We start from the raw sequence: 12,684 nt of genomic DNA, 5'->3' as shown, positions 1-12,684 counted from the left end.
GCTCACGGTAGCTGTCCACACATGGAACGGGCCCACTCAGGTTTCTTTATGGCTCCAGCTCATCTTCCCAAGGCCCCAACTCCAAAGTGCAGGGAGAACCCCACAGATTCCAGGCCCACCAGGTGGTCTTGCCATTGGCTAGACTCACAGACCAGGAATTCAATGAGAAAGGAGACCATGTTTTCTTTGTCCAGGCTTATTTTCCCCATTCCCTTGCATGTCTCTGAATCGCCTTTTTTTTTTTTTTTGTGGTAAGCGGGCCTCTCACTATTGCGGCCTCTCCTGTTGCGGAGCACAGGCTCAGTGGCCGTGGCTCACGGGCCCAGCCATTCCACGGCATGCGGGATCTTCCCGGACCAGGGCACAAACCCGTGTACCCTGCATCGGCAGGCGGACTCTCAACCACTGCGCCACCAGGGAAGCCCTCTGAATCTCCTTTTATTCCAGCCCTCCAAGGAGGCCTTTTCTCTCCAACCACTCTTTTCTCTGTACTGCCTTCCAGGAGGTGATGAGACATCATGGGTTTGTTATTTCCATGGCATCATGCAAATACCAAGGCTATTTTTGTGGACCAGACTAGCCCAGAAGAAGGGTTTCTCACCTCCAGTTAAGGCCATCAGACAGGGCTAATGTTTCCTCAAGAAACATCTCTGGACCTTTCATGAATGATGATATGCTCAGTCAAGCCCAGATTCCCCCTGTAAATATGTCAGAGACCATTCTTAGCTTTGAGAATTTTAGGAGAATGATTTTTCACTGCCACCCATGGAGGAGGCCCACTGTGGCTCTGCTGCTCATTTGATTCCCACAGCTGGGGTGGCCACATTCCTCAGAACGTGCCAGGAGATGCAATAAATAAACCAGGTTGGGCTGCTTGGCTCTGTCCAGCCAGCTTATGGAAAATGCACGGTGAAAGCCACGACTTGCTTTTGACAAAATCACCTGAAGAGTACTTGAACAACAGAAACATTGTTTTATTCAGCGTCCCCTAGTTTGCAATAGTCAAACCACAATATCAAATGGAAGAGCATTTGTGTTCTCCAGGGTAATGGGTGTAAACCATAAAAAGGCTGATGAACTTCTGACGTATGCTACAATGTAAATGGACTTTGAAAACATGATGCTAAGTGAAATAAGACAGACACAAAAGTATAAATATTGTGTGATTCCATTTATATGAAATATCCAGAATAGGCAAGTCCATAGAGACAGAAAGTAGATTATTCATTGCCAGCAATTGAAGAGAGGGGATAATGAGAAGTGACTGCAAATGAACTTGGGGTTTCCTTCTGGTGTGATACAAATATTCTGGAATAAGATAGTGACAATGAACAACTTTGTGAATGGACTAAATATCACTGAATTGTACAATGTGAAATGATGAATTCCATAGTATTTGAATTATGTCTCAATGAAACTTTTTTTAAGCATAGAATTACCTACCTAAGAATATAAGTGATGAGAGGGTAGAGGGAGGTTCGGGCACGTCTTTGAAATTTAATTGTTATAAGAACATTTCAGCCCACTTGTTATTCTCCTAATACCCTTGGGTCCAAAGCCTTTTCTGGCCACAGAATCAAAGCCTAATCAATGAAAGCTGAAAGATGTAATACAACGTTCTTTGCCTTTAAAAAGGTGAGCACCACAATAGTTAACCACAGAGTGATTGAACCTGCTTGCCCCTCCTCCAATATATTATAGAGGACCTGCCGGTGTCAAGAGTTGAAAGAATTGTTACCAGGTGAAATAAATCTGTTACCTGTATGTGGAGAAAATTCGACCCCCTTTACTCAGCATTGAATGCTAAAATTTCCTCAAGAAAAAGCTATGGTCTTTGAAAAATGAATGAAGGACCTGGAAGTTGTTTCGTGCACCTGTTTTTGTGATGATTGCCTTTTCTACTACATTACAAGTTACTCCTCCTACAAACTGTTTCAACAACTTTCATCCACCTGGTGGAAACTTTACCCTTTTCCCCAAAGATGGCATTCCTCTTGACTTCTCAATCTGCCCAGCAGAGGTAGCCCCAGCTGTTTCCTCTCCACCTAGTAGGGAAGTTACACAGATGAATAAGGACACACCCTCTCATGCTATGAGCTAAGTCTTTGGCAAGACTGGGTGGTGTGAATACCACCCAGGCCTTGAGAAATGGAGGCCTTCATATGAGCCTTAGCTTCTGAGCTGCCCACATTACATCCCTGTTTTACTCACCTTGACCTGCTTGCCCTGTTCAGGGGCCTTGCTATATCACTTAAGAACCCATCTGAATAATGCATGTGATATTTTGGCTTTCCCTCCGTTGGCTTTCCTTCTATTTGGTTTTCCCTCCCAAGTTTATACCTGATCCTCCTTTCCTGTGTGTCATTTCATACCTATATGTCACTTCCACTTGAGGTCAGGAGATCAGAAAATATAAGAGGAGTATTGGTTCATGTCCAGTTGGAAAATTCTAAATGTTTCCATATGGCAACTAAAGTGAAGGGGTGAGAGGACCTGGTCAACTCTTGAAGTCAAGACATCTGTTGTAGAGCTGGATATGGAGTGTGAACTGCTAGTAGAGACATATCTGTGCTGGGCGGATTGTTCCCCTGGCAGTGACCATCATCCAGGGCTAGAAAAGAGAATGCATTGTTCAGTGCTAGCCCTTCCTACAGACCATAAAGCTGAGTCGGATGAAAAAAATTTGCAGGGCAGAAACAGTTGTGAAAGAAATCCAGAAGAACATCAAAGACATCAACTCTCCCTCTCTGTGTCTTCCTCCCTACAGCCCTCTCAGTGGCAATCTGGTCCTCCATTGGCACACCTGAAATAAGACACTACCCCCTGCCCATCCTCACTTCCCTCCAAAAACTAGTCTCATTGTCTTCCTTCCAGACAGTTTTATCTGCAGACTTCCACTGCAATGATCACCACTTCCTCTGCACTCTGATAACCCTTGCCTGGTACCTATCGTCACACACACTGAACGAAGGGGCTGTTTCATACTGGCAATCACAGCTTACCACCATCACTACCCCAAGAATAATTTTTAAAGGTATATTTAAACACATCATGAAGTCTTACCTTATTGTGCCTTAGAGGCACTCTCAGGATGCCTCCATTCCTTTTCTCATGCTGTTCACTCCACCTGAAATGTCCTCCTTGCCCCCCTCCACCTGACAAACTCCTGTTAATACATCAAGACCCAGCTGAAATGTCTATCCCTGCCAGACCACTTTGTGAGTCTGATGAAGCATATGGACCCTACTCAGAATAATGGCTTTAAATGCATAAAATACAGAGGTTACATAGGAAACCAATTATGCTGAAATAGAGTTATCAAAACATTTTTACACTGATTAAATGTAAATATCTAAAACTCACTAAATAAGATCTACTAGTGGGCCGAATGACTTCACAGTGATAAGTGTAAGGGATATTTTGAGATTTGCTAAACCTGGAATTAGGGTGAACAACTTGTCTTGATTTGCCCCATACTTCCCATTTTAGCACTGAAATTCCCATGTCCTGGGAGCCCCCTCAATCGCTGGTAAACTGAGACAGTTGGCCACCCTACCTGTAATGTGACCTGAAAACATCTGTGATTCTAGTGGGTTATGGTCACAAGTACAATAATGCTACTGTGTCTGCTACCTACATTTTTCATGGAGGAAAGCCTACATTTCAGGTAGAGGTTAGTGGAAATAAAGACATGATGGTTTTTCCTAAGTTCATGTATCTTCCAAATTCTATCCATGGACAGCCCCCTTCCAGGTTAAGAACCCCTGCAACTAGCAGGACGAAGTTAGGCCTAATCTCCCCTAACCTTTATGCTTTGTTCTAAGCTCTACTATAAATTACCAAACTGTTGTTACTGTTTATTTAAACAACACAACAAAATTTCTCCATTGAGCACCTTTCCTACAATGGTGCAAAGAATTAAAAGAAGTCTCCTGTACAGAGGGGCCGGCATGCAGCAGATGCAAGAGGAACCTCGGAGACCTCTTATGCAGATGCATCTAAATTGGTTGAACAACTTTGGCAAATTGCTTGGCAGCTTCTACTAAAACTGAAAAGACACTTATTCGATGACCCAGCCTCTCTGTCCCTGAGGATTTGCCCAACAAGAATGAGAGCTATGTTCACCAAGAGATGTACATAAGAATTTTCAAAGCAACTGAATTCATAATAGCTCCAAGTGAGGAGCAACCCAAATATCCATCAAGAGGTGAAGAGATAAATAAATTGTGGCCTACTTATATAGCCATATATCATACAGGAATGAGAATTGAAAAATAACACTTCTAGACGACAACACTGATGAATGTCACAAACATAATACTGAGCAAAAATAACCAGCAACAAAAGAGCACGTATTGCATGATTCCATTTGTATAAAATACAAAAGCAGGTGAAACTAGCTTGGGCATTGGAAGTCAGAACAGTGGGTACCATTTGGTTGGGTGGTGGGGGTGGGCATAAGGGCTTAGAATGTTCTGCTGGTTACAAAAGTTTGTTCAGTTTGTGAAAATTTTTTGAATCCTGCACTTATGAATGTACATTTTTCTGTACTCATGTTATACTTCAGTAAATACTTTTCTTTACAATGTTGGGTCCCTCATTCCCATCTGCTGGTGAATCTGGTCCCTACAGCCATTAATATCAAGAAGTGACCTCTCCCTGCATTGTCCAGTTTGATAAGCTCTGCAGCTTGACCACTAATTTCCCCACCAAATGTGAACTGTCTTGATAGTGCTTTGATTTTCTCCTGGCTGAAAGCCATCACAGACCCAGCCTTTGGAACCAACCTCTTCAGCCTTTGTTAGTTGCCTTCATAGCAGTAAATCCTTCATTAGTATTTCTAGCAGACCAATAATTAACACATGCCCATGCACTCAAAGCAGCTCTTAGGCCTTAGCTTACTTCCCTTTATAATATTTCAGGCAAAAGATTTATATTGAATTTTGTGATTCCAACAGTGCCAAGCAGTGTCTGATAAGCCCTAGTTGGGGATGGGGGTGGGGTGGGGCAGAGTGATACCTCTTGCACAGATGTGAAAACTGATTCTCAAGGTGAACTTCCACCTGCCCCAAAGATGCCATTTGTTTTCTGAGACAAAGTGCTGCTTACATGACAGAGAAGGCTAAGGTCTCCTCTGACGGATGATAACTGAAGCCACCAGAGGCAGAGAATGGCAGCGTGGGAATGAGAACCTGGGTCTCGAGTTCACACTCTCTCTCTTTGCAGCATCCCCAGGGTCCCTCCTGAGAATGAAGGGCACTGTGGATAATGAAGGTGTCATTGCCCTGACACAGTACATGGCCCCTCTCACCTGCTCCAGGTAACCTCACTCTGGGGAAGGCCTTTCTCCTTTGGGACATTTTCCTGCATATTAGGGAGAGAAGACAAACCACAGATCAAATTATGCTTTAATTATTATGCTTTACAAAAACATGAGAAAAGTGGTGGGAGGCTGAATGAGGAACTTCAACATGGTGGCTTAGTCTGGCATCCTCTGCCCTTCTTAGAATCTTTGGGTGGAAGTTTCAGCCCTTTCCCAGTCCAGTCCTTTCTGGATCAACTTAAAGCAAAGCCTTCATGCTGTTACCCCTGCTCTAAATCTTCAGTGGTTCTCTATCTTCTTACTTATGAGCATCCTATTCCACAAACATTTAGTGATGCCCAAGATGAGTAATTGCCTTCAGTGATCCCTGATGTGCCACGAAGGAATTCCTCACTTCTCAACCCTCACTCACTCCCTCCCACTCCTCCCACCTCCCTGCCCTGAATCAATCCCCCACAGCCCAGCTCCAAACACCAGCTGTGGCCTGAGCAGGGAAGGGCAGAGACTGCAGAGGAAATGACCTTTTGATTAGTGCAGCCTATGCTCTGCAAGTGTTTGCTCACCCTGTGCCTCATACTGCTCTTCTAGACAACTGTCTGCCATGGAGTTTCAACTACCACCATGACGGGTCTTCACCATGCTGCCCTTTATTTTCTTTTTTTTAAATTATAAAACTGTTGCATTTATTTTGTTAAATTTCCTCTTGCTGCCTTTATATATCCGGACCTGCTGCGATTTGGAGTGTTGAGCCTGCCCTCTGGTGCACAGCCCACCTTGGCAGCTTTGATCTATGTGCAGCTCTGACAACCGTGTCCTCAACCAGGCCACTGATAAGGAAGAGATAAAGGGAATCTAGATGCATCTGGATTCTAGGCATTGTGCTAGGTGTGGGGCAAAGAGATGCGGATGAAACACAGTCCTTCAACTTCTGTGTGCTCAGCTGAACATATGAACAGCAAGGGAATGCTCCAGATGACTAGCTGGCTATGTGCCAAGTGCTATGAGAACCCACGTGAAGACCCCTAACTGTGCTTGGGAAGAGTGAGCAAGCCATAGAGGAAGGTGATATTTAAGGTTTGCACAAGGCAATAATAGAAATTCTAAGAATATAAAAGCTGATCGTAGGCATATGCTATGACCCAGCAAGTCTACCTATCAGAGTATACATCCAACAGAGAAGTGATCACAGGTCCACCAAAAGACATGTGCAAGAATGTTCATGGCAGTGCTCTTCATGCCAAAACCACCCAAACGCCCACCAACAGGGGAATGGAGAAGTCTTACAATGAAATGAACAAGCTACAACTACACCCAATGTGGGTGAATCTCACAGGTAATTTGAGCAAGACAGATGCAAAAGATTGTGTTTTATGTAATTCTAGTTATATGAAGTACAAAAGCAGGCAAAACTAATCTGTGGTGTAAGGAGTCAGGACAGTGGTCAGTATAGGGGAGGGGCAGTGACCTGATGGAGAGATAGGAGGCTTTGAGCTTTGTCATGTTCATCTTGTTAATCTTGGTGTGTGTTACATGGGTGTATTCAGTTTGTAAAACTACATAATGCTGTATACTTAGGATATGTTCAGCTTTCTGTGTGTATAGTAGACTTCAATAAAAAGAAAATATTGAGTATGGCTGTTTAGACAGCTACACAGCTATCTAGTAAGTATTTTATTCCAAAACACATTTCAATTCTTTCTCTACCACTAGGCCATGAGCTACGTTACCTGCCCTATTCACCTCTATGCTCTCCCACATAACAGACACTTGATAAATCTTCAAGAAGCCAAGATATGGTGGGTGATCTTCCCACACACTAACCTTTCTGGATACAGTTGTTTTGCCATGGCATCTCCTATCTTAACGATCAATTTATTTATTTCTAAATGTTTTCAGAAAGGTCCAAGATCTAATCAGACAAGGATTTGCTATAATAATGATCCATTCATGCATTCTAGAACTCAGTCTTTCCCTGTTGCTTTTTTTTTTAATCCACATAATTTTCTATTATTCACATTGGAGAGAAATATGTCACAGTCCTTTGTGTCATGGAGCACCAAACACTGTGGAATCAGTCTCATTCTCCCAGTTTTCTCAAAGACCATCTACATTCAGTTATTTTCCTACTATAATTATCGATGCCAGAAGACACAAGTTACTCAGCTCTGGCCTCTCAGTCATTTGAAGAAACTAATGTTCTCTCACTATTTCCTTGGCTGTTTGTTCATCTTTACAGGTGAGAGCCAGGTGCCAGGCAGGGTTGGAGCAGTTCTGTACGCTCTGCATCTGGTTAACAGTTTTCTTGCTTGTTTGCAGCTTCCAGAGCTCCTCCCATCTTCTCAAACATTTCACAGCCCTCTACACTCTTCTGTGCCTCTGAGAACAGTCTTTTGTTCACTAACAGGAGGAATCTGCAGCCTCATCAGCTCTAAACCAACCTCCCACTACACTGTGGGCAAAGTCCTCCTCTGGAAGGGCATAGAAAGAAGGGGAATGAAGAGGGCCTGAAGGGGAGGGGGCATGGAGGTAATTGCACCAGATGGGGACAGGCAGGGTGGACAGTACACAGAGTACAGAACAGGGCAATGGATCTGCAGGGGCAGCACAGCCTCCTGGCTGTGTGACCTTGGGCCTATCTGGGCCCCATGACCTTATAGTGTGAAGGAGCTGCACTAGAGGATTCTGAGTCCTTTCCAGCTCTAAACATCCCAAACCTAATTATTACCCTAAGCATCTATTATGTTGAACAAACGTGTACTGACCCTTGTCTCTGGGGGTAGCAAAATATTGAGAGTCTTTTTCTTCCTCTCTTCTGCATTTTGCAAATAGTTTCTACTAAGTTTCTACTACTAATAGTGTGTGTATGTGTATGTTCACAAAACCAAAATGTCTATGATTCTAGAAGGAAAATGAAAAAAAAAATTTTTTTTAAGAGGGGAAAATCAGATAAATTTTAAAAGTAGAGGCAGGGGAGAAAGAAAGGCCCATGTGGAAGCCAAAAATCCACCTAGAGCAGAGGAAGCCCTGCAGGGACAGCATTCGATTTGGGGTTTCCCTCCTCCAGGGTGAAAAGTTTTTGTAAACTCTTCTGGCGTCATCTGCTGGTCATCCCAGAAGCAACAACTTAATGTGGTTTAAAAGGGGGCTTTGAAGTGAATTTGGAAACCATCGATAGGGTCATATTCAGGGTAAAGATCATATTCTATTTACAGGTAAATCTCACTCCAATCTCACCTCCAGAATTCACTTTTGATTTGGCGTTGCAGTAATGATTGTAACACGGACACCTTAGTCCCTTCTGTGCGTTCACCCGATAACTACGCACAGCTCCTCGTGCCAAGAAAGGCAGATCCTCTGGCTCCCTCCCAGCTAGGCTTGGGCACCACTAGAGAGGGAGGCACTCTGAGGAAATCCGCTCTCAGCCCGCACCATCTTTGAACAGTGTGGGTTTCGTCTTCCTCTGTCTCTGTCCCCTGGGTTTCCATAAACCTTCAACTCGGCCTTTTGAATAATTCATTGTTTCAAGCATTTCTTCATGGCCCCAGCAACTCAAAGTCCTGGTGAGTCCTCTCATTTATCTTCCACCCAACATTAGCCCTGCTTGTCCATGGAAGCTCCTCCAAGAAAACTGGTCCCTCACTCCCTGTGGTTCTGGGCTGTGGGTCATGTGGTCCAGCTGGTTTCTCACCCTCTTCCCAACATGACCCTTCCCACAGAGGCTGCCCAGCAAAGGCGCCTTGGCTTCTGAAACTGGTCTTTAGGTGCAGGATAGTATGCATATCCAGAAAGATTTGTTAAAATACCCTCTTGTAGATATTGAAGGAAAAACATTTTCCTTCTAACATTTTTCATTTCATTCTAAAAGACACCTCTCCAAATATCAGTCTTAAAAATAGCCCTAACCAGACTCCTTGGACAGATGCAGCCACTTATCTGTACAGCTGTGACACTGTGATATAATAAGAAATATATATTTGATCTTCATCCCCAGTTCCTGGCACAGAGCTGCTAAAACTTTGTCATTTCCTGAGTGATAGGGGTGAGAGGAGCATTTTTTATTATATTTGGTTTGTTCCCAGTTTCTGGCATGGGGTTCAAAGAGCTTCCAGGTTGGTGAATGCACTCACATTCGGGGAGAGTTGTGTACCCCAAATCCATGAGAACTCCTGTACTTGGAATCCTTCCAGATCTGCCCTATGTACCTCTTCATCTGGCTGTTCATTTATATCCTTTATAATCAACCAGAAATAGTAAGTATAAAATATTTTTAATAAATAACTTAGATAAATAAAAGATACCTCTCAAGTCTTTCTGGACTTCATCAAGTTCTTCACATGGTGTTTATTAGTAAAGAGTAATGAAATGGTCCGTCTGTCTCAAGGCAGAGAAGCACTCGGGAACCCCTGATTGGTCATGCCAGGGAGGGAAGGGCTCCCATATTTGGAAAGCAACAGGAATGCACCTCCCCCTGCAGCTCCTACATAGCCGGGCAGGCCCAGGAGTGTGTGCAGGAGGTGTGCAAGACGACAGTGCACCCGTGGCTCCAGAGGTGCACTGCACTCCCAGAGAGATCCCAAGGTATGTGGGGGGCAGTATTTGCGTGTGCATTCCATTTTTGTGGCCAAGGTTGTTTATTTTTAATCAGACTGTAAACCATGCAATGATTTCTTTACTCTCGCCTCCTGGGATGGGTCCCACATCTGGGGACACTTGTGAGAATGTTCAGACATCACTGGTGTTCTTGCCTATGTTTTGGTCCTACAATAAAATGCTAGTTTAGGGTTGGCTGGTTGGGATTTTCTTCTGCTTTTAAGTCCTTGCCTCTGAAGACTAATTTCTTTCTCAAGATCTCTATGCTTTTATTTTTTAATTTGATGCACCCATAATTTATATTATTACTGTTATTTAAGATTTCTCCTACCAAGGGGTATGGGCTGATGACATGGGTGTAGCCCCTGCTTAGGAGATTAATGAATGTTTGCTTCACGCTTGGATCTCTTTGGAAAAAGTTCATCTGAGCTCACTGTGATTGGGGGAAAGTGAGGGGTGGATGCTGGAAGCCCGGGTGCTCAGGCTGCTGCCTGGCACACTTGTACCCACCCTGGGGCGGTGCCTGCAAGTAAAGAGAAGTCAGCAGAGGTCTCTTTGCAGGAGTTCAGAGGAGCCTGGGTGTGCACTTAGGTTGCATTTTGCCTCTTTTTCTGCATAGGAACCAGTGTCACACTAGAGTTGAACATTTTAACAGAGAAGTACTAATCACTTTTAGGAATACTGCAGGGAGGATGTGTTAGGGCCTAAGCAAGCTAACTTTTCAACCTCCACCAGCTCTGGTACTCATGGACACAGTAAATCTTCTTCTAGGAGATAGCCTAAGCATGCTCTGCTGTAGTAACTCTTCCTGTATCCCTGATCCACAAGGACAAAGGTCCAGGTGCTGGAGTGCCTTGAACAGTTGACCTTGAGAGGTGGATTTCCACAGTAACTATTGTAAGTTCAGGAACCAGATGTGACGAACTACCAGATTGGGGGGCTTAAGGGGGAGGGATATTTCCTGAGGTCATCAGCAGCCTTTCAGATGCCCTGGGGCCACCTTGACTCTCAGTGTTTCCCCAAGCCCTCTTGTCTTCCCTGTCATGTCATTTCCTCTGAAATTCCTCACAGGCCCTGCTATTCACTTAGCTTAGGGGCTATCGGAGCTGCCCTTCATGCCCAGTGAGTCAAAAGCACAAAATTCGAGCACCATCCCCTCCAGCAGCCCAGAAGGGCAGTGGGGCATGCATGGCAAGTGGGCACATGGGAAGAGCATCAGACAGAGCTGGATTCAAATCTGCCATCCACTATTGTGTGGCCTTGGGCAAATTACTTAACTTCTCTGAATCCCAGTACAACTTTTATAAAGTGGGAGTAATAATGTACCTACCCCATGTGAGAATTACGTTAGGCAATGTCAGTGGCTGGCACGTAGTAAGTGCAATAAGAAACTAGTTGAGGGAGGAGGGTGGGGTCACACTGTCCCCAGGGTAAGACTGGAAAGGATATCTATGAATAATCAAGCTGCCTGTTGCAGCTTCTGATCTGTCTGAGAAAACCAAGATCACTGTCCTGAATGGATGTAATTTCAGGCAAAAGCAAGAAACTTGGTATTGAATTGACTTAACCCTGTACAGCCCAAGCCTGCGAAAACAATTATGTTTCCAGAAAAATGTAAAGGGTGCAAGAATGCCATTCCTCTCATAGAATCTCCTACATGTGGGAGGGCGCAGGGGAGACTGGGAACCCCACTGGGGAAGTTAACTGCTCCAGCCTTTTCTGTTGCAGATTCTGACACAATGAGGAAGCATCTGGGTGGATGCTGGCTGGCCATTGTCTGCGTCCTGCTCTTCAGCCAGCTGTCCTCAGTCAAGGCGAGAGGCATAAAGCACAGAATCAAGTGGAACCGGAAGGCCTTGCCAAGTACCTCCCAGGTCACGGAGGCCCACACTGCAGAGATACGCCCAGGGGCCTTCATCAGGCAAGGCCGAAAGCTGGATATCAACTTCGGAGCTGAGGGCAATAGATACTACGAGGCCAACTATTGGCAGTTCCCTGATGGGATCCATTACAATGGCTGCTCTGAGGCCAACGTCACCAAGGAGAAGTTTGTCACCAGCTGCATCAATGCCACCCAGGCGGTGAACCAGGAGGAACTGTCCCGCGAGAAACAAGACAACAATCTTTACCAGCGGGTCCTGTGGCAGCTGATCAGGGAGCTCTGCTCCAACAAACAGTGTGATTTTTGGTTGGAAAGAGGAGCAGGACTTCGGGTCACTCTGGACCAGCCCATGATGCTCTGCCTGCTGGTTTTCATCTGGTTTATTGTGAAGTAAGTTTGCAAGCAGGCTGGTAGCCACAGAGATGAGTGTGGGTGAGCAAACCATGAGGGAGTTATCTCAGTTCTTCTCCCCAAGCCCCAAACCCCCACCTGTTCTGAAGGTACCAAAGAGCAGTGATTGATTCTTCAGCACTTCAAATAACATTCCCAAGTATTCACTCAGGTTCTTGTTTGTATTTGATAAATGTGTGGGCATCAATTCTCTCCAGGCTCTACCTGAGGGTGGCTTGTTCATCCCTGCATTCTCAGCTCCGGTGGAGCGTCTGGCACACCATATCATGCAATAAATGTTTGGTAAGCAGATAAAAGAATGCACCAGGGACTGTGCCAAGCACTCCACAATACTTCCCAACAACTCTTAGAGGTAGGTGTTATTCCCATTGTACAGATGAGGAAACTGAAGCTCCAAGACGTAAAGTAGTAAAGTAGCTAGAAAATGTCATAGCCATAATTCAACCCTGGCTTGTCTAACCCCAGATTTGCTGCTCTG

The 12,684-nt window shown here is 44.7% G+C and overlaps 1 protein-coding gene across 1 annotated transcript; it reads left to right on the top strand.

Moving 5' to 3' along the window:
• The first annotated feature begins 11,652 nt into the window (after positions 1-11,652).
• PRND (prion like protein doppel) lies at positions 11,653-12,346 on the top strand. The gene has a single exon (XM_067705164.1). The coding sequence runs from the start codon at positions 11,653-11,655 to the stop codon at positions 12,187-12,189; it is 537 nt and encodes a 178-aa protein (XP_067561265.1). The 3' UTR covers positions 12,190-12,346.
• Positions 12,347-12,684: the final 338 nt, after the last annotated feature.

The sequence above is a fragment of the Pseudorca crassidens genome, chromosome 15 (assembly GCF_039906515.1).
Source record: "Pseudorca crassidens isolate mPseCra1 chromosome 15, mPseCra1.hap1, whole genome shotgun sequence".
NCBI classification, from domain to species: domain Eukaryota; kingdom Metazoa; phylum Chordata; class Mammalia; order Artiodactyla; family Delphinidae; genus Pseudorca; species Pseudorca crassidens.
This window is presented reverse-complemented; position numbering and strand designations above follow the sequence as displayed.